The sequence below is a fragment of the Parasteatoda tepidariorum genome, chromosome 10, assembly GCF_043381705.1.
Source record: "Parasteatoda tepidariorum isolate YZ-2023 chromosome 10, CAS_Ptep_4.0, whole genome shotgun sequence".
Taxonomy (NCBI): Eukaryota; Metazoa; Arthropoda; class Arachnida; order Araneae; family Theridiidae; genus Parasteatoda; species Parasteatoda tepidariorum.
The window spans coordinates 60,204,794-60,228,002 of NC_092213.1; the positions used below are offsets into that span (position 1 = coordinate 60,204,794).

The window sequence follows — 23,209 nt, forward strand, 5'->3', positions numbered from 1 at the left end:
TATTAAACAAAATCATATGTTGTTTCTGTCTATTAGCAGTAAGTAAAATTAAAATTAAATTACATTTGTTATATCAATTTTATCCGGAACAGACCAAATCAAGAGTTTTGGCAAACAGGCCAGTCAAAGAGGGAATTGAATAGTGGCCCGCCATTTAAATAAATAAACAAAACAAAAAAATCTCAATGTATATATAAAAAACTGCTCAAATCTTTCACGTTTTGATTGATTTACCAAAATTGATTTAATAGAAACATTTGCTTACCTCCATGTGAAAGATTTATGTCTTCTTAATATCCTACAAAAAGTTGATATAGAAATTCCTATTTCATTCTCTTACGATTGATTTGAAAAATAACAGAATTAAATCAACTACAATAATTAAATAAAGTAAACAATTATGCTAGTTGAAACATTTAGGATGATTAAAGGAAAGAAAAGCTTTTATAATAAATTAGAAAAAATATCTTCTAAATTTTGTAAGAGAGAAAAATTCGAATTGAACGAGTCCCAATTTAAGGACAGTATGGAAATCTCAAGACAGATTCTAACAAGACCCTCCCCCTATCTACAGCCCTAGAAATGTTTTCTTCTTAGAAATTTATGACCAGAAATCAAACAAAAGGGTGTTTCTGTGGATATCTGATATTTCCGAAGTTAGGAGAAAAGAGCCCCTAGGCAATATCAAGAAGCTAAAAACATATTCTCACAGTGTAAAGTGAGGAGGCTATTTAACAACTCTGTGGGTGGTAGCTACGAAAGTGGGGATATTTTCATCTAAAGAGCGTTTTATTGCTCTTTTGGTTAGAAAAGTGAAGAGTGACAATTATTTTATGTCTGTAAACACTTCGATTAGATTTTGAAAATCATCCGACAGTGGGATCAGGGGGCCCTCTTTAGATATAAATTTAAAAATTTAGAATTTAAAAAACAAAACAATTAATGCAATGAGATTTCAGATTTTTTGGGGGCCCCACCTGAACTCGGGGCCCTGGGCCAAGGCCCACTGGGGCCCATCCTTAAAAACGTCTCTGCAACAAAGAAACTGTTATACCTTGCAATATGCAAACTAAAGCAAAGACTATTAGTGCTTTATTCACATTTTCTGCTTTAATACTTTCTCACCACAATACTTTCTTAACAAATATTTAAATGTGCATTTATATGTCATTAAAGATTTTAAAATAAGCTTAAGTCTCTATTTTGAAAAGTTCTTAATTACATTTTTAAAGTAGGAGAGTTTGACATGAAGCTAAAAATGTGATTAAACGTTACCCTGACGAGTAATTTTAAAATTATTATGTTTTTATAATGCTTTTAACTTTTAAAAATATAAAGCCAGGATTGAAAAAAAAACGCTTTTTTTTAATATTTTTTTTTAAAAAAAGCTTAATATTTTTCTTTAAAAAAACAACTTAGAATTGCTCAATATTATATTTTTTAAATGCATATTGTTGATTTATTTTTAAAAAAAGTACTTTATTTTAAACAGCATTTTCTTTGAGAATATAATGAGACATTATTCATTTAGAGCTTTGAATATTTTTATAAGCTTTACAGCTTTTGCAACTCCCAAACTATTCCTTTTTTTTTTAGTAATGTACAAAACCAAATGTTCAAGAATACATTTTTCTAATCCTGCAGTTGAACATACAGCTGAGGTAACTGTTAAATAATAACAAGAACTTTTTTATCAATATCTTCCGATAGGCATAGCCAACAGAATAATGGAAAATGTCAACACAATATATTTTAGTTTTTTTTTAATTCTGCAGAAGAAAGTTAAATGTTTGCTGCTGCAGCAATGGACTTAGCTCTCTCTTTTTCTGTTTAGCAGTCTTATTAATAGCATGAAACATATAGGATAAGAATGGTGCTACCTTTGCTTGGTGTTTTGCACAACTGTGGCACTTATTACACAAAAAATAGGAATGCGTTTCTAACTTAAGCACTTTTGCATAATTTTTAAAGTTTGAAAGTGAATTAATTTTTAAAAAAAACATGTTTAAAACACATTTTTCATGCATGTTTTAACCATGATTAAAATAAAGTGCTTTAAAATTAACAATTTTGAGTGAAAAATATGCTTTGCTTTATATTTTGTCATAAAAAAGTTTTGTAGAAGTTCTACTTTGTTCACTTTGCACTACAGCTTCGCTAATATCACTTTAAAATATTAAGAAAGATAAAGATACATAGGATTCAAACAACTGGCATAACTATTATGTTAAAAATGCATGGGGGATAATTCCCTATCTTGATCTTTTGCACCAACTACACCTGCCAAAGCGACAAATGGATTTTAAACTAGTAATTTTTCTTTTTAAAAAGAGATTTGCCCAGTAGTGGCTGCGAAGTACATACCATTTGAGTTGGTCCCCTTTTGTGATGTTTTTTATAGCTTCTCGCTGGCCCCTGCACAGAAATCGCCACGATTTGGTGATTGCTCTACTGCAGAGCACGATACGGAAATTTTCCCAAGGTTATATCATAAGGAACATTCTTTCAGCATGCAAAACTGAAGGATATTTCCGTATCTTTATCTGCCAAGCCAACTACAATCACCAAATGTTCTTTAAAAAAAGGGGTGGCTAAGAGTTAAACCCTTCCAGTTGGTGATTTTAGCTTCTTGTGGGACAAGATATTACGATTATTCTGCCATAGATCAGGATATAAAAATCTTCCCCAAAATTCACCAAAAACGGCAACGTGAAAGATCCCAACAAAAATATATCTCAGACAATAATAGAATTGACTATAAGAGAAAACCAATACTATTTCGATTGAATGAATAAATAGATAACAATTTAAAACTGCGAAGCTACAATTTATCAATTAAAAAAAAAAGATTCCCACACAAAAATATGAGTAGTTCAGATTTGTATAAAGGTAAACAAATTACAATAAACTGAATTTTTTTTTAAAAAGTAAAGTTTTAAAATACTAATTTCCTTATAATAAGATTCACACAATTTATATCTTTATATAATACTACCATTGATTGAGGAATAAATAGTATCATTCAGTTTATTATTTCATATTAATCTGAATAATATGCACTCCCAGTAAAAAAATTAACTTTCGAAATTCCTTTCCTTTCTGCATTGCTTCAAACATTTGTTGCCAACACAAACATGTGAAATTCTAGTTTATGGCTAGATTGGATAACATGATAAAGAAAAGACTTCAACTTTCACTTAAATAATGGTAATAATGAAATTTCCAAATTGCCGTACATTAAAATTTTCTTTTTTCAAATATCGCTTTCACTTACATTTTGCATACGCTCCAATATTTGAGATTTGTGGGAAAATATTTTTTCCAGCGGTAGTGATTTAAAGCAGAAATCTTTAAAACACGTAAAATATGTATAAAACTTTTGTTAGAATTTGGGAGCATGAAAATACGTCTAACTGCCCTTTTATATATCTGTTTAAATTATTTGTATGTAGTGGTGAACAAATTTCTATTAATTCTAATTTATAGAAGTATATTTACGTTATCTTTACTACTAATAGAAAGAAAAAAGTTTTGAAACTACGACCGTAAGTCCGTAGTGATTGGAGGATATGCATTTTCTATTAAATTTTTAATGTAAAAATCTGATTATCTCATAATTCAAAATTTTTTTACTATATTAAGTATCAAAAGATAATATCTAATAAAAACTTTTTACGTGTTATGTTTTGTGCCGTGCTGGAAAGGATTAAATAGTTCAAGGGATAGGAGAAAATATGTATAAAGTAAAATTAATATTTAAGGTGTTCAAAGTTTCGACTGCACTCATTATAAACCCATCAAAATCTAATAGCTTTTTTGCCGGTTTTCTCAGTTAAAATAGTCAGTTGAACAGTGATATGTTCGATCAATATCATAGCACTTTAAAATCAGAGCTATGATGGAGTCGGTGGCTGAAATGTCCGACTATCCATCTCTGATTTTCGACTTTTCTGAGAGCTTGAATCCAACTTGTTTAAAATTTTCACATTTGAAGAAACAAATTTTTAAAAAATAAATATAGTACAAAATATTGAAATTGTGCTAAATTTTTATAAGAAAAGGACTGGATTTCAATATCTCATACATACACTCGTACATACGTAAACATAGCCTATTACATTAAGATTAAATTTTCATCATAGGTAAACAAATTTGGTTCCAGGATTTATTAATCAAAAGATAACTATTTGATAATTTATTCATTATTATAATACTCCAATCAATAATTAAGCACAGAAACGTTTACATATGATAAATTAAGTTTGGGAGGATAATTTATAAATTAAATATTTGTCATAATATTCATTTGTGAAATATTTTCGTTCATATAATTATAAATATTTTCCTCAATTTTCATGAAATCAAAAAATGTTTTTCTTCTAATCAAGAGACCTTAAAAATTTTGATAAATAATGTTGATAAAAGTTTTAAGAAATTAATTTTTAGTTTAAATTTTAAAAAAGTAAAAAATTTATGATGTAGTGAAAAAAAATTTCAAATACGAAAAGCATAATTAACGAATTCATTGTACTCTTTGAAAAGAAACTTATAAGAAAAAGAACATTCTTACTATGTACTTTTTAAATATTTTTAAGTAAGTCATAAACTTGGATTTTCCGGCCTTTTCCTCTGGTGTTCCTAAAGGCGGTTGCCTAATTTCGACAGTCAGCCCGATTCTTTTTTATTGAAGTTCTAAGGAATTTACGTTCGTTTTAACAGACTACTGAACTTATAAAAACATATCTGAGAATATTTTTAAAAGAAATTGCTTCCCAAATCAAATCAAATAAACATAATAACGTGCAAAAAAGGATAATTTAAGTGTTTTTGAAAAGAAAAAAAATAAAGACAACCAAATAAAGTAATCAAAGTCGTAGACTTATCATTTCATTTGTTAATACCATTAGAACTGCAGGAAGTCAATCTATTGTTAAAGATTTCCATTCCACCCACATCTGAAACGCTTAAGATAACACCGATTTGGCATCTGGAATTTCTTAAGTGTGTAATGTTTTCCACGTCGTTAAAGTGGAAGAATAATTTGTTAAACGAAACATCAAGAGTTGCACAAAGAGCCCTTGTACGAACGCTGAATTTAGTTTAATAAAACAACACTTTTTTAGTAATTGTTTCATCAAAAACTGTGTTGCAGCCTGAACATGTCCATTAATTTTACATGATGATACATTGCTTTGGGCTTAAACTGCGAAGCAAATAACTGTGTGTGCTTTTAATTAAGAATACTACATATATGTTCATTGTGATGAGAAGGAAAATGCGCTCAGATCTTTTTAAAGAAAATATCTCATATTACAATGCGAAACTCAATATCAAATTATCTTCTTTTTTTTTAGTTACTATATTGTTTAAATTGTTTTATTTCTTAAATGTTTAATTTCTAATTTAAATACGAACTGTAGTTAGAGCTAGAAAAAGCGTTATTCGTCAGAAAGCTATAGAATTTCATAATTTTGGAACTATAAGAAAGGGAGTAACTCTTAACAAAATAAACGTCAAAGCAGTATTAGAAAGTAAATTTTTGTCTGATAAACAGATCTTAAAAAAGAAATTTTTTATAAGGTTTTAAGGAAATGAAAAAAAAAATTTTAGTATACCTATAAAAGCACAAATGCTGTAAAATAAAAATAAGAAAAAAGGTGTAGTTTAGTATGCAAGAATTATAGGATATATTTATCTCTACGGCTAAAATCAAGCTTTTTGCTAAGTTGGACAAACTTAACTTCTTAAGAACCAGCATATTATGGTAAATACTTATAATTCCGATACAGTCATTTTAAACCATTACATGCAATCTGTATAAAACTAAATAATTATTCTCTTGAATAAAACATGGTTTTCTTTTCAAAAAAGAAAAGAGAAAAAAAAGTTATCAATATATGTTGCATAAATTACTTTAAAAAATTAGCTCTCTACAATTAGTCAGAATATTATATCTTTAAAAAAACATGACAAATATATCTGGCATGTATGCCATGAAAGGTCCAGGTCAACAGACCCTTAAATATGGATTAAAAGCACAATTAAATTTAAAACACCAGCAATATTAGAAGCAAATAAAATATAAATTGCCATTCTAGGTCAAGAGACCCTTATATTGAGACAATCAAATGGCATAAAATTTGAAAACTAATCATAGGGCAAATTGCCTATAAGGGAAACAATTAAACGAGTTACAAATTGTAAAATCACCGAAAATAGTGTTGAAATAGTAAAAGTGGATTAAAATGGTGTGAATGACGAGGACAGTTCAAATCCAACCTAAGAACACCATGAGATTTTAAAAAAATTTAAAGTCACTAAAAGTCCAGTTTAAAAGATAGTCATCCTGGCTGAAAATCAAAATCGCCGAACCAGAGTCTCCGGTGATGAGGTAATTAAAGCGAGAAAATTAGAGTTGACTCACGAGAAATGGAAACGCTGATCCATACGGTAGTTGGACCGCCAGAGTTAGTAAAAATTTACAGTGGGTTTAATGTATCTTCCAAAGTTGTTTTGATAATATGTCTTTGATGATTGATCTGCAGGTCAGGTTAGAATAAATCTGGTGTTCTGTTTTGTTGTGTGTGTGTATATATATATCCTAATGTTAGAAACAAATCAGGAATTATAGTTTATAGGTAAAAACAATGTGTTACTTCCCGGACATTGTATTTTATATAAGATTGGAAAATTTCGGTGTAAAATGAGAAATTTATTCATTTTAAAATGTCTGAGTTTTAAATACAAAATTGGCAACGAATACTTTTTCTTAAATTAATATTTCTAAAATTACTTCATAATGCAAAATAGGTACCGAACTAATAATTAATAATTAATTTGCTTTTCTTTGCATTTGATCAACCAAGGATAAAAGTGGTTTTTAAATTGTACGGCTTTTATTCTTCCAGGAGGTACGACTTTCACGACGATGCTATTGTCACATGTGAATTTTTAATATTATATGTAATTAAAACACTATCCTATTTATTTAAGAAAACTTAGTTAACTATTTTTGCTTATTTATGCCTCAATTGTGAGAGAAAGAAAATGTAGTATTTCAAAAAAAATATCGATCAAATTTTTGCAAGATGAAAGAAAATTTCAAAGATATTGAATGCTTATCAACTTGAAAAACTTATAGTATACCTTTAAAGGCTACTGATATTTCTGTAGGAAAATCGGCTACACATGGATTCCGAATTCATTACCCTGGATTTAAAAGCAAGTTTCATTGAAAAGTAAATCTCGATGAAATAATAATAAAAAACAGCTTGGTTAAATAATTATCTGGAGAATTATCCTAAAAGTATTATTGATAAAAGACGACAATTAATTATTTATAATTTGAATTCCATTTCATAAATGAAATAATTAACTAATGAACATCAATAAAATTTATAACGAAAAAAAAATTTTTTTTCTTTTCTCCTTTTAACGAATAATAAAGATTCAAATAAAAAAATAAATCATAAGGATAAAAGAAAAGAGAAAAAAAATTCCACAAGTAAAAATTAGCTTCATTTAAATAAAGAATGTGATGGCAATTACTATTTAGTTATATAGTAGGGTTCCTTTGCTCTATGGAAGGCAATCATAACGAAATTATAAATATCGACTTGATCTTGCATGCGCACAAATTCGAAATGCACAAAATAAAAATAAAATAAATATAATTTTAGGTTACTGATAGATGCAAAATTTGTCTATAAATGAACTTACCAATCGCAGGCACAGGTGCGAGTGTAGCATTCATTTTTATTATCGGACCAAGTTTTGATCCCTGATAAAAAGTTACGTTTTCCGGCACATCACTTTGAGATAGCAAGAATCATTCATGAAATCGCACAGAGATGCGATTGGAGAACAGCTAAAGGCAAGTAGGCGTTACGTCAAGTGCCTCGGATTCATTGAGAACGGCATCATGGCCCTATTTAAGAACAGGCGGTATTTTATTTATTTTAACTTTTTTCTTAGCAAAAGATATTTGCGATAAAAGAAAGATACGTTTGTCACTCTCGTCTGCAGTTATATTTAAAATGACGTAATCCACTGGCGGAATTTTCAATCATTCTCAGACAGTCATTTGCATTAACTCTTAGGCGAGGTAGATTAAAGTTAAAGGATACCTTTATTATTATTATTACTACTTTGAAGTACATGTCAGATTAATCGTTGCTTTAGCAATAAAGAAAATATTTGTATATATACATAAAAAAATAATAATAACGTATTTGTTTAAGAAAACTCAAGGTTTAAATGCCGCAGTTCACGGATATTCGTTGTTATTGCCTAGTGGAAAAAATACTTAAAGAAAATGATTAATAATAAGCTGAGCTAATTAATTTTTTTAATTTTCATATTATAAAAAATTACATTATAAAAAATTACATTATAAAAAATTACATTATAAAAAATTATTAATATAAAATTATTCTAAAAATAATATTAATTAATATAAAATAATATATGACGTTTACTAAGATCAAAATAAAGGCTAAAATCGATAAATTCTAATCAATATAATTATTATTCGAATTAATTGTTTATTTATAAAGAGTGAAAAAATTCAAAACGTTCTTATAAATCAACGTTAATTTGAAACACACGCATTTAAAACAAAAAGTAATTTAAGAAAAAATTACTTTATTGAAAAATGTTTTTTAAAAAAAAAGCTTGTCTTTTTATTTCCATAGATTCTGTTTTAAACTATAGCAAACTAACAATTATTATTATTTTTTCCTCTTTGAAAAAAATTCGGGAATAATTGTCAGCTTCAGTATTAGCCTGACAGAACAATGATGTGATTATCAATTAGCTTATGAGGCACTAAAGTGCAAGCTTCTAAAAGAAATAGACAAAGATCTCACAAAAGAATTAGATTTATAATTTTCGAAGTAAATTTTTTCTTAAATAAAAATTAAGAACTACCTCATTTTCCTTAAAAAGCACAAAAATAAATCTCATAGCGTGTTCTTATTTTCACTCTGAGGGACAGGAATTTTTTTTAAAAATAAAATACCAGATTTTTTAAAATTATTTTAGTTTAGCTATAATAAAACAATTTATTTTAATAAAATTTTACATTATTTTATTTACTTTGTGGTAGGAGTTAAAACCCACAGCCCTTTAAAGTAATGATTATCCTTACAAACATTAAAATTTGATTATAGGAATTAAAAAAGTTAACATGGAATTCTCTTTATCGTTAACTAATCTTCAAATTGCTAAACACACCTATAAGAAATATATCTAATAATTTCCGTCTATTTTTCTTGCAAAATTCCCTTAGCAATTTAAATAATATTTATTATAAATTACGATAAAAACTAATAAAATAATTAAAATATGAAACAATAGTAATGTGCCAGGAAAGTTTCTGTAAGGAGTCCCCCTATGAAAATTTTCAATTTAGTCTGTTAAGCACAGCATAGTTTTCTTTGGTAGCTACCAAAAACAAACTTTTCATTTCTTAATTTTAAGTTATAATTTATTTTTTTTTAATTCTTTGATTTCAAACTTTGTCCGCTATTTCTCAAAACTATTAGTTGGCGCCGAAGGCGAAAACATTTCTTCCAGTAAAACAATATTTTATGCTATAAAAGCTTTGTTACTTCAAAAAATATAGTCAAAGAAGCAATAAAGTGCACGCATTCTTTAATTCTCAAAAGTTGGCTTGAGAATTTCGTCAATTTTTTCTCTCATGTGGGGAAACACTCAAACTTTGGGAGATATTTTTTCTCATAATGCAGGTGTAAATAATTTACTATTGTTGTTGTCGACTTCTGCCACTTGTCAATACTGACAAGCCTGTTTTAATGCAGGGGGTCTTCTTGGTTTTTAGTGGCACCATCTATGGTCAAGAATTCGCATTCTGCCACACACATACGTCACAACCCGTTTTACAGTTTTATGGGGGGAGGGTCATTCCCACACCATCGATCCACCTTTCCACAGATCGTAATTTTGACCCGTACCAGAGAGTATGATCAATCTCCAATCTAGTTCCCCCAGAGGTATTGATTTGTTGGAACTTGGAGGACTTTGTAACCTCGACAGATTTAACGTGCACCAATCACCATTCCGTACACGGAGTCTTCGGCCGGCGGGGATCGAACTCATGACCTCTTAGGCATGGCCCCAACGCCCTATCAACCAGACTATCCTGACCATAACTATCTACTATTTAATTAGAAATATATTAACATGTATGAAAACGAGCATTTGCTAAATATTTAGAACAATTAGCTAAAATTTCTGAGACTATTCTGAGACCAGTATAATCTTCCACTTGGCTTCCCCTGAAATGATATAAACTTTAAATGGTGCATTAGAGATCAGAATATTTAAGACCAATGTCTTATAAGTTTAATCTTAACATAATAAGGTAGTCTTAATAACAAAAATACAGTTATAAATAGCAATAACAGTAATAAATTAGTATTAATTGTTTTTCTTCATAAGATATAGATTGATTGTAGTTTGCAATAGCACAAAAGTGGAAAGCGAATGATTTGTGAGAACTCAAACAATGTAAAATAAATCAAACTAAAGTAAAATAAACAATGAAAAGATATAAGCTGAATCTGGCACAAAAGAAAGAAACAAAATTAAGGAAGGAAATATTACTAATATTCATTTAAATCTCATGAATGCTCAGTCCATTGCCTAAGTAACAATTATTTATTATTTGTTATTTTTATTTCACATTATAATCAAAAGTTAAAGCAATATAATTTATTTTAAAAAGAAATAAAGCTTTAGGATTGACTTTTATTTTCTTATTTTTTATACTGAAATAATTAAATCCGCCCTCGAATGGAATGAGTAATTTGTTCCTTAAGAGGATTCTTTAGATGACAAATTAATGTTACAGGTATAAGAAGCCAGCCATCGTTCATTTGTTAACATGTTAACGCCCAGAGTTCTACTTTAAAAGACAGTTAACATTCACCTTAACACTAAGTACCATTTTTTATAGGATACCGAGATCTTATGTGCAATAAGAAGATAATTAAAAAACTTGTGGCAACGCAATTGCTAAATAAAAAAATTCTAAAATATGGGTGTAAATAGAGTAACTCCTTTACAGAGGGGAGAAAATCTTTTTTAAATTCTTCAAATTTCATATATTCATGAAAAAATATACATTCCTTTTTATTGCTCGTACCATTTATTTGGAAAATTTTTGTTAAAACACATAAAATTGTATGTATTGTAATTGCTGTCAAATCAGAAGTTTAGTTATTCGAAAAATCTTATAACATATGTTATAAAATTTTATAACTTATACATAAATACCAAATATATAAAAATGAAAATTTTAAATTTTTTTTCTTGTCGCTTATCTTGATTTTTCTATAGCACGTCAGATTTCCTGTTATAGAATTTTTATATATTTAGGAAATGCAACTTATATTAATATGTTTACTACGCAATCACTAATTTTGAGTTAGTTCTGACAGCAGATTTTAAGTTAGACTGGACTTTAGAGTAACGGAAAATATTAGATGACTTGTACATTAAATATTAAACTGAAAATTTAAAACATTTCTTGATGAGCTATGACGAATACTTTACACAATTTAAAAATATTCTCATAAGCAATATATGCTTATTGTGTTATTTATTTATCAATAATCAAGCTGAATTGAATATAGAGTTTCATGGTTAATGCAGAGTTCAATCCGATATCGGTTACGCTGCGCCAAATGCCAACAATTTAACTTAACTGGGTGAACTAATTACACAAGTGTTAAATTTAGCCTGACTGAAATAAATGGGAAAAGAGGAGGTGAAAGCTCACGTGGGAATTTCGAGGCCGAGGTATTTGTTTTTGCATACAGAAAAAGTAGTAAATCGACACAATCACCTAAACAATCGGTTGAATTGACTCATAATTTCTGTTCTGAATCAAATCAACTGGATCGAATCTATTGAATGGGATATGTAAAGTTAAAAATCAGTCATCTATGCAAATTTAATCTCTTAATTTGATCGATTGACTTAATAATTCGAATTGTATCCCCCTACAATCATGAAAATTAAATTCAAATTTCTTTTTACAAAAATAGGAAGTTTTTAAGCTTTGTTAAATCTTTAGTCATCGCAATAGTCATAAATGCAGATAGATTACTCATAAATAAAGCCTTCTATGACATCACCGTTGTGTTACGTGTAGGCGGAAAAACAGCGAATTTAAACCTTCAAAAACAAGTAGCCGTATTTAATTCCTGTTATTCCGTAATCACTCTGGCAAATAATGCACCGATACAACAGTTTCAAGCCTTATTTATTCAATTACGGTTTCCCAATTTTTCAATCTACTGAAAAGCATTTTCCCGACTTGGAAAGTCTGGCTCCGCTTCAAACCTAGTAATCAAGTCCCGCGACAAGACAAGAGCGGGGAAAGCCGACATCTATTTTTCGAGGCATTAAACGTAGGTGTCCACAAGCACATAATGACCTAAAAAATAAAGGACTGTCACTAATTGATGTAAGCAGCAGTATGGTAATGAATCTTATTTTTGGCGGCTTCAGTCATCGTTGCTGGCTAGTAATTGAGGCACTTAATATCAAATAGTGACACACTCAAGCGCGATGTTTGTTATAAGGACAATAACTTTTCTCACTCATTTTACGGTAAAACTTTTCGTTTTACTAAGCATATAAATTAAAGTCACGTTAGACTTAAATTTTTATGTGACCATCGGCAATTAATTTATTCAACTATTTACTTTTAAAAAAAATTTCTTCTTCTAATATCATTAGTTTTATTGGTGGAAGCAAACAGAAAATAATAAGGAAAATTCGAAAAATTTATTTGAAGTCTGTTTATAAATTGTTTTGCTTTAAAAAAATATATCCCACAGCACTAGGCAATTTTTTGTTCCGCAACTGGTAGAAAAAGTTTTAAAAAGGCAGATACAATAAATACTAAAATAAATACTTAAGAAATTTCACGAAAACAGTTTTTTTACTTAGCACCTAAATTATATAGTAAATTACCATTTCAGTTGCAAAACATCCAAATATATTCTTCTTTTAAGCGTGCTTTATTTCAATTTGTGATGAACATTGACGATTTAGATCTCTATTTTTCACTTTAAAGGAAGCATTTGATTTTTTATACCAGTCTTGTGCCAATCCAAATGAATTTATGTTACCTTTGTTATTTTTTTTTTATTTATTTATTTATTTTTTTATATATATAGTTTCATGCATTTTTTTTTTTTTTTTTATTATTACAGTGTTCAACAATATATGACGTCTTATGATGAGCAAAATAATTTATGATTGTAATACCCCCTTTTTTTTCTTTCTTTTTTTTAATTTCTATTTTAAATTTATTGTATTACTTTTCTTTGTCGCCTGGACAGGATTTTGCTCTTGACGACGAATATTCTTTGTATTTATGTGTTTTTGTTCCCAATAAAGTTATATTTGTTTGTTTGGAAAAAAAATATCTAACAACATATAAAAATTGATGAAGTCGCAAATCCAATGAAATCGTTAACAATACGAAAGTCTTACGCTTCAAATGCATCAACCAGCCAATCAGAAATGGGAATGTTATTAAATCAGAAATCATTACTTATAATGAACCTTTTCAAATTCCGAACTATGAATTTCTATATAACATAAAAACAGAATGGTATCAGCAGTTTCCCATTGTTATCTGTACATTTTATTCGTCGTTAAATCGCAAGGTAGGATCCAGTTTTTCTACATTGATTTCCATATATCTTTGGTTGTCATCAGGATTAAAGTAATAAGTCATAAAGGTATCGTTTTCCAATAAAATATTTTTTGTACCTAATTTAAAGGTTTTTACTTGTAATATTTTTCTCTAATCTCTGCTATGAATGCGTTTTTAATATTGACTGTTTTCTAAATTAAGAGTTTACAAGAGTTGTTTCTTTATTATAATGTAATTCTACGATATTACCATAACATGCAACATTTTAAGATAAACTAATTTATAAATCAGTGTTAAAATTTGTAACAGTTTTCTAACTATTATTTTTTGGTGCAAATTACATTTAATATAGTATTTTAAATTACAGTTAAAGATGTTCATTAAATATTTAAGTGATTCGATCAGTTTCATGCTCAATATGATGCATGAATAGGGGAGAGTGGGGTCAATTGTAACATTTTTTACTTAACTATTTTTAAATAACAAAAAATCCAATATATTATTAGTATTAATTGACAGACGAGTAAAGTAGACTATCCGCTATTAGAAAAAAAATAAATACCTGATTTTAAATATTATTATATTAGTTATTAACAATTTTTGACAGTCGTGCACTTGTTACAATTGTCCCCACTTACGGGGTCAATTGTAACAGTTCATAAATTCAACTAAAACATAGTTAATTATACATATTATCATAGTTGTGATATATTTTTTTATTGATCAAAATAGTAGTGATATTTTAGGAGTAAAAATAATAATGAGCAGAGACCTAAAGGGTTAAACTTTTAACTTTAAGGGGTTAAAAATTTTAATTTATGCTGTGAAAGGTGACAAATAAAATAATGCACATGCAACATAATATAAATGATATAGGAAACTATTGGTGGTTCTTAAAGAGTTAAGTAATGGTTTGTAAACATAAGATTATTTATTTTCAGCTGTTACAATCGTCCCTTTACTTATTGTTACAATTGTCCCCAAGACGCCATTTCAGCTTCATTTGTTAAAAACAATGCTAGTTAATTAGCAAAACTAATCTTTTTTTTTATTGAAATGTTAATTAAAGTGTCCACTTACATATTCGGTTACTAATTTTTATTTGTTTAAACAAAATTACTTTGTTACAATATAATATTCTAATACCAAAAAAAGTACTTGCGTGGCGTGAAAATATCTTTTGTGATGTAACTCTTTCAAAAGTACATAAAAATGGTTGCCCAGGGGTGTACATGTAGATTTATTAAATACACCTTGTGCACCACCTAGGAACCAAATCTAGAACCCAACACTCGAAATTTTTGCTCTGTTACAATCGTACCCTGTTACAATTGACCCCACTCTCCCCTATACTATATTTCATATATCAGTCAGTTTGTTAAACGAAATCTGAAATTTCTTTTGTGCACTCACCAAATTTGTAGAAACAATATACTTTTAATTTTAAATGTTATTTTAAAAAAAATGATCGCCAAGCAAAATTATTTATGCTCACTAATAGATCTTAATCGAATTACCAAGGAAATGTTTGGACGTAAATTCTTTCAAGCACATGTACTTCAAGTGAATAATTTCAACTTCCGTGGAGAAAACTTTTTTATGCAAAGAAACAACGATTATTGCGAAGTAATCATCGGGGTCGGTGAGCGGCAGCCGACAGGTGACTTAGTCTCCTAGTATAAAATAAAAATTAGGTGATCTTGAAATCTATTTGAATACTAGTTCTAATCTTCTATCGATCTCGACCATACGGATCATTACTACTATTTGCGTCTGTTCTGCATTTGCCCTTGATACTAATTCAAGAATTTCATTAAGAAAATTGACCTCACTTTTTTTAATAATTTTTGATTCATAGCGTCTAAATTCTAAGGACTTTATTTTTTGACAAGGTCAGAAGAAAGTCATCAAGAAGTTTGAAAAGTCATCAAGAAGATGAAAACTTACCATGGAACATGAGGTCGCAATCCACGCTAAAAAGGCTAAAAACGCGAAAAATTCTGGAGACAAAAGTTGTAACAGAGCTACCCTGAATTGCTGCAAAGTCTGACCGTGATGCAGCTATGCATGTGGTTCACGGATGATGGTGCTTCTGCACATTATGCCCTCCAAGTGCACAGTCACCTTGATGTAAAATACCGAATGGAGTGGACTGAAGGTGTGCATAGCCACCGCGTTCATCAGATCTCAATTCATGTTAATTTTTTCCTATGGGGTCACTTTAAATCACTGTGGACAGTCCTGAGGAAGTCATGGAATGAATTATCTTTGCTTCGGCAAACATCAAAAGTACACCTGACGTTTTTGAGCGAAGCCTGAAATAGTTTTCAGGTCGTAGTAGACTGTGCAATGACATCAGCGGATGCCACTTAGAGCAGCTTTTGTGATAATTAATCAAATAAATCCTTTTGGTAGTAAGCAAATTTTCGGCATTTTTTGTAGTTGTATTCCAGCGTGACCTCGAAGTGTGTGAGAAATCTTTGAAATTTTAACTTCATGTTTTCATCCTATTGATGCTTTTTATAACTCCTTTCGAAATTGTCAATCGAATTTTGGAATGTATTCAGGTAAATTATTTCGATTATATGTCTTTATTTTTTAATTCAACCTCTTTTTTCTTCAAATAAATTTATTGAATTTTCGAGAAATAGTAGTTTTTTTTAAAAATAATTATTATTTAAAAAAATTACTATGCCTATGCTTTTTATTTTCGATTTCTGCATCGATTATGATGTTTGGAAAGCGGATGTTGAAAATTGGCAGAGCATGAAACATTATGAGACATAAGAACATAAATGTTTCAGATCATTCTATACTGCACTAAATAATTAATTACAATTATTAAACAGCAAAAGAGTTAAATTTCCGATCATTCGTCATAACCAAAGTAAATCCTTGTAACTGTTAGATAACGCAAATTAGCAGAATACGTAAAAATCAACTATGATATCAAAACAGTGACTTTTAATAAACTTTTTTCTCTTTCTCTCCGTTGCTATTTGCTTTTTTATTTATTTTTTTTAAATCTAGTGAAACATGTACGAAATAATTCTTCAAAATCGTCTGCTTAAAATGTTTCAGAATTCTTTAAAACAAAGATAATTTCTATAAAACACAATTTTATTTACCAAAGTAAGAACAATATAGTATTATTAAAACAATTCTGTTTCTTTTATTAGAATTTCAAAAAAATAAAGTTACGTGCATCTTCAGATCTAGCAAAGCATACTTAAAATCGGTTTAAACTTTATCGTTTGGCGTGTAAGTTTCATCTTTGATTTAAACTAATGGCAACATTAAATAATGTTATATTTATTTTGAAGTTGTTCTAATAATTTATTTCAATCACTGGCGATCGGTTGAAAATATCATTGAAAGTGGAGAAAAAAAAACGCTTCAAAAAATCACTTCAATTAGTAAAATGTCTGTAATAGGATTTGATTTAGGAAATGAAACTTGCCAAATAGCTGCTGCAAAAGGTGGCGGTATAGAAGTTCTGGATAATGAATACAGTCTTCGATTAACACCATCGTATGTAGGATTTAGCTCTTACTTGAGAAATATAGGTGTATCAGCAAAAAACCAAATTATTCCGAACATCAAAAATACGATATTCAATTTCAAGACCATTTTAGGTAAGAAATTTTCTGATAAATACACTCAATCAGAACTTACTTTTTTACCCTACGATACATTAGAGTTACCATCAGGTGATGTTGGTGTCGAAGTTAATTATCGAAATGAACAAGTTAAATTATCTATTCTCCAAATCACAGCTATTATGCTAACAAAGTTAAAATCAATCGCCGAATATAAAACAGGCATAAAAGTTCAAGATTGTGTAATTTCCGTACCAGTTTATTATACTGATATACAACGACGAGCATTACTGGATGCTGCAGAAATAGCAGGGTTAAAAGCAGCACAACTGTTAAATGAATCTACTGCCGCCGCACTTTTCTATGGATTTTACAAACAAAACATGTTTCAAACTGATCCGAAAATTGTTGTTTTTGTAGATCTTGGACATTCTGCTCTAACAGTAACTGCCTGCAAGTTTTATGAAGAAAAGCTCTGCATTCTAGGAAGTGTATGGAATATGCGAGTTGGAGGAAGAAATTTCGATTTAATTTTGGTAAGACACTTCTTGGACGATTTTAAAGAACGATATAATATCGATGTTATGGCGAATAGAAAGGCTTTGATGACTCTTTTCCGTGAATGCGAAATTCTAAAGAAACAAATGAGCGCAAATCCTCAAGAATTAGAAATGACTATCGAATGTTTGATGGAGGATAAAGACGTAAGAGGAAAGATGAAACGAAAATTTTTCGAAGAAATATCAGCTTCATCTCTATTAGCTATTGAAAAAACTATGGAAGATTTAATTTCTCAGTGCCAGTTAGAAAAACAAGATGTAGATGCGGTACAGCTTATTGGTGGATCTTCTAGAATTCCAGCACTTAAAAATATAATTGTGAAAGTATTTGGTAAAGAACCACAAACTACTCTAAATCAAGATGAAGCTATCGCAAGAGGCTGTTGTTTACAATGTGCTTTACTTTCCCCGACTTTGATGACAAAACCATATCAAATAGAAGATATTCAACCTTTTGCTTTGATGGTGATGTACAAAACTGATAATGTTACAGAAGAAATACCAATTCTTAAACGTTTTCATAAAATTCCAATAACTAGACTAATAAAATTTCCTTACAAAGGTCTATTTACATTAGAAGTATTTTATGAATTTGAAGCAGGTGAGTTTGAAGACCTAGGGAAATTTTGTTTTGCAGACTTGTCTCAGGAAATTGAAAATTCATCGAGTGCTAAGGTTGAAGTGAAAATATTCATAGATGCAAATGGTATATTTAATATTCTGTCAGCAAAAGTTATCGCAAAATATGAAAATAACACAGGGAAAATTGACAAGGGGGCTCAAACTTTGGCGATGGTTCCATACGACGATCAAGCTTCACCGACTTACAACATGGAACAAGATCTTCCAACTGATATCGAAAATGTTCCAGAAGCAACAGAAAAATTGAAAAACACGATAAAAATTTTCGATCTAGAATTTATCTCAATTTTGCATAAGTTAGATAGAAATGATATAGCTAAGTATAAAACGGAAGAACAGGAAATGAGACAAAGCGATTTAAGATCACAAAGAATTGCAGATTTAAGAAATGCTCTTGAAGAATATATTTTTCACGTTAGGGCGAAACTGGCTACTGAGATATTTAATTATGTGTCTGAAGAAATGAAATTAGATTTATCTCAACGTGTGAATGAAGCAGAGAATTGGCTATATGATTCAGAACAGTTGCAAGATGAAAACGAGTTTAAAGAACACCTGGACGAATTGAAAAGTGAATTTCAAGGTATACTGGACCGATGCGAGAAGATACAGGACGTAAAAGACGCGTTGCGTGAATTCCAAAAGTTCTTGGAATTCAGTGCAAAGGATATACAATTTTTCGGAGATGAAACTAATTGTAATAAACAATACGAAGAAATTAAAGAAAAATTGGATCATGCAAACGATTTTGTTAGCGTCAATTTGCACGCAATTGATAGAATTAAGTGCTTAAAAGAACTGGAGATTTCTGCTAACTTGGTTCGGGAAGAAATGAAAGGTTTTCAAGACAAGCTCCAGCAAATGCATAAACTTAATCAATTACCAACAATTGCATTGGAGAAAACAGAAGCTAACAATGACAATACTAATAAATATGAAGATGATCGCCAATCGCCAATTGATCCAAACCAGGTATAAAAACAAAGAGGTTTTAGTTGCCCATTACTTTTGTTCCAGTAAAACTGTGATCATGTATAGATTATAGACTATGAAATGACCTTTTTACTCAACAATTTGTAATTCATTTTGAAAATGCTTTGTTTTAAGATTTACTTTTAAATACACTGTTTCAAAATTGTTTGTTTTAAGAAATGCTTCGAATAAAACTATTATAATGCTTAGGAGCTTTTATCAAACATTAATAACATATGCTAATTTTAAGTAATTTGTCTCTTAACACCAAAGCAGAAAAAAAAAAAACTTGTCTTCCCATTTTCTACTAGAAATGTATTGAGTTCTTTACAGTTAGCCGAACGCAAGAAAATTCAACTATTTTTATTATTTATTCATTATTTTTTTTTTAAATGAACACTCATAAAAAATTTAAAAAAATAATAAAAATAGAAAATATTTGAATTTACTTGAACTTGGCTAACCAAAAAGTGCCATATAATTGGAATTAGCTTTCAAATTTTTCCCAATTGATAAATTATTTCTTGTAAAACAACATATCCGGTATATAAAGATAATTTCATTAAAAGCATTTAAAAATAATTTTTAAGAAATTATTAATTCGTTCTTTAAAGGTCCATTGAATAAACATATTCATTTAATTATAATTACTTCAGCTGAAAGTTTTAACAAATTTGATCATGAAATTTGTTTGTAAATACAAGGCTGTCTTAAAAGTAAGGTATGCTATTTCTTTTTAGAAAATGAAATATGTTTCTTCTATAATATTTAAATCATTTTATTTTATTTTATAACCGTCGTTGAACAACCGACCCAATTTTGGGTTTACGATTATTAATGTTCAACTCCTGTCCAATGCCTTGTAATTTTGAACCAATCCAAAAGACAAGGAAACTCCTGGACCAGTACCCCCAGAGGTTTGATTTGTTGTAGGAACAGGGAGGACTTTGTGGCTCGACAGATTTAACATGCATCAGTCACCATTTACTACACGGGGAGTCTTCGGCCCGCGGGGATATATTTAAATCATTATAAATGCTGAAGGTTTGTCTATTTTTCTTCAAAATTTTCGGCTAGGTTGATGTATTTTTTTAACTAAATATAACGTCGTATCATACATTGAATTTTTTTTTCTTTATGTTTGCGCCTTTTTACTTAATTTAGATTTATTAATTATCTACGTATTTTATGTAACCATGATTATTTTTGTTTTATGTGCCTGGAAACTTCGAAACGTAAGCGCTGAGAATTTTTTTGTATGCTCATGTCATACCAGCTCTCCGCAGTATTTCGACCTCATCTTTAATTTCGTCAAAGAGTTAGACCACTTGCCCGCGAAATCGATAGCTCACAAATAAAGCATACCGTGTCGAAGATTACAGTATAGAAATATTTAAAGAAATTTCTTTTTTAAATTCTACGTAACTATGAAAAAAAAGTGAATTCGCATTTAACAAAAATACGGTACAGTTCTTCCAATCTAAAGATTAAAACATTTTAGACCAGAAATAAAAATATATCAAAAACTAGAAAATTATGACTTAATAGGTAATGGGTTTCTCTTGACGAAATGTTCTTTCAAATTAGGGAACATATAATAGGTGCCAAGTTCAGACTATGAAAATGGTATGTGTGATGATGTTCTATTGAACTGTTTTAGAAGAATAACGGTTTGATGGGCTATATGAGAACAATGCCCGCGAGCTTGTTACATGTTCCTCTGCACCGTTGTATGAAAAATGTTCAGTTGATTTATAACGCTTTATCTAAGTTTCATAATATCAGCCAGCGTTTATACGATTTCAGCAGAAATAAAGTCGTCCTACCCCGACTTTAAAACAGTTCTGCTAAAACGACAAAGTGAAAAATGATGTTCAACGCTCCCTCAAGGACATGTTGGGGAGCTTGTACGAAGTGGGAATACAAAAAGTGTCACAGTATCAACATAAAGAAATCTACTTTCTTTTACAAAAAGAATTATGTAAAAGAAAGAAAAAAATCAACCTTCAGTTTTTTTCAATTGTTATGTATGATGTGAATATTATAGAAAATTAACATTTTTGTAATTCTAAAGGACGATTATCCCCCACTTACAATATTCACAGATTCAAAACAATTCTCCCCAAGTTATTCGATAGTAGATGAGGCGACGGGTTCAGTTGAAAAAGGCTTATTATTTGAAAGAAGATTTTAAACTCAAAATAAAGTTCTCAAATGTTTTCTCGACCTTTAAATTAAACATATATAAGATTTATATGGTTCAATAAAAAAATGCAAACAGTTTAATGGAATTAAATGCAATAATTCGAAAATAGGCACTCTCAAATAATGCTTTTTGTAACTCCGTGAATTTTATTCACATCTTTTAAGAATTATTGAACCAGTGTTCCCCAACCCCCGGTCCGTGGATCAAATGGTACCGGGCCGCCCATTTCATTGAAACTGAATTTAAATTCCTAGTTTGATTAGTTAAATTCCTAGTTTGAATTCTTGGACATAAGCAACACACTTCAGGTCTCATTGTCTCCGATTACCCCCAGATGGAACCGTCTCATTGCAATAATGAAACAAGCTCAATGTTCTCATTGATTTAATGTTCTAGTAAGTTAAAATGTTATATCACTTTATATTTATTTTTTGGTGTAACTGTATTTTATTTTGAAGGCATGTTTAAATACAATTAAATACGTTTAAATACGTTTAAATACAATAATCTGAAATATAAACAATCAACGTCCCCCCTCCCCAGTGGACCGCGGTAAAATTATCAAACGTTGACAGTTCCGCGGTAATAAAAAGGTTAAGGAACACTGTTGTGGACTATAGCTGACATATTAAATCTCGGGTTCAGAAAATCTAATTGTTCTTGGATGGGTACATTGTTTTGAACTAGAACTTCCAAAAGAAGCGTCGGGCTTGATACGGAAACTCTGATTGAGGATGTAACCACGTTTAAGGAATATTGAAGAAATGCTTTTTTAACATTTATTGTAAACAATTTAGTAAAAATAGGTATGTGCTCAAGGTTAAGGTGTATCAACAAGTTAATTTAAACTGCGGCTCCATGCAGAGAGTACATGATGGTGCCAAAGTGATAATCATATTATTTGGATAAATATTTAGAAGTCAATAAAGTTATTCAAATATTCTAAAGCAAACAAAATTTTAATCAAAAATCTTATCAGTCAAGCATTGGCTTATAAGATGCTGATTATAAATAATAAGATATCTGGAACAAAATACTTGTCGATAGAGGATGTTTACTATATGATAAAAAAACAAACTATGGAATGTAGACTTACGCAAAGCAGAGCACCGGAAGTATAAAAAAAAATCAAATAATTTTTAAACATTTGTTTAAACTTAATGAAATACTAAAGTTTTTTTTTTAATTATAGATTTAAAAGGAAAAAAAGACCTCTTTTTGTTTAATTAGTTTTTAAATCAATATCAGCAGTCAACAATTATTACTAAAGAGAAGCAGTTATTAATCAGTAAAAATATAAATATTGTAGTACAGCAGTTAATTTTCCAAAAATATTTTAAATTTACGAAGTAATCTATACGTATAGTAAAACTTCATACGAGACTTGTTAAAAAAAATTTTAATGAAGAAATAAGATCAAAACTATTAGCAATTTTCAATTTAGCAGATTTTTTCTTTTAGTAGCGCAAGTCGAAAATAACAAGAATTACCTATGTTAATTAAATTATATTGTGGTGAATAGGTCATGCATTTA

At 29.3% G+C, this 23,209-nt stretch overlaps 2 protein-coding genes across 2 annotated transcripts in view; one reads left to right on the forward strand and one right to left on the reverse strand.

The window, feature by feature from the left end:
* Positions 1-23,209, reverse strand: part of LOC107443077 (terribly reduced optic lobes) — a 279,864-nt gene that overhangs the window by 126,776 nt on the left and 129,879 nt on the right. The window lies entirely within an intron of this gene.
* Positions 16,976-19,658, forward strand: LOC139426791 (heat shock protein 105 kDa-like). The gene has a single exon (XM_071186780.1). It carries the CDS (start codon positions 17,118-17,120, stop codon positions 19,473-19,475), a length of 2,358 nt encoding a protein of 785 aa, XP_071042881.1. The 5' UTR covers positions 16,976-17,117; the 3' UTR covers positions 19,476-19,658.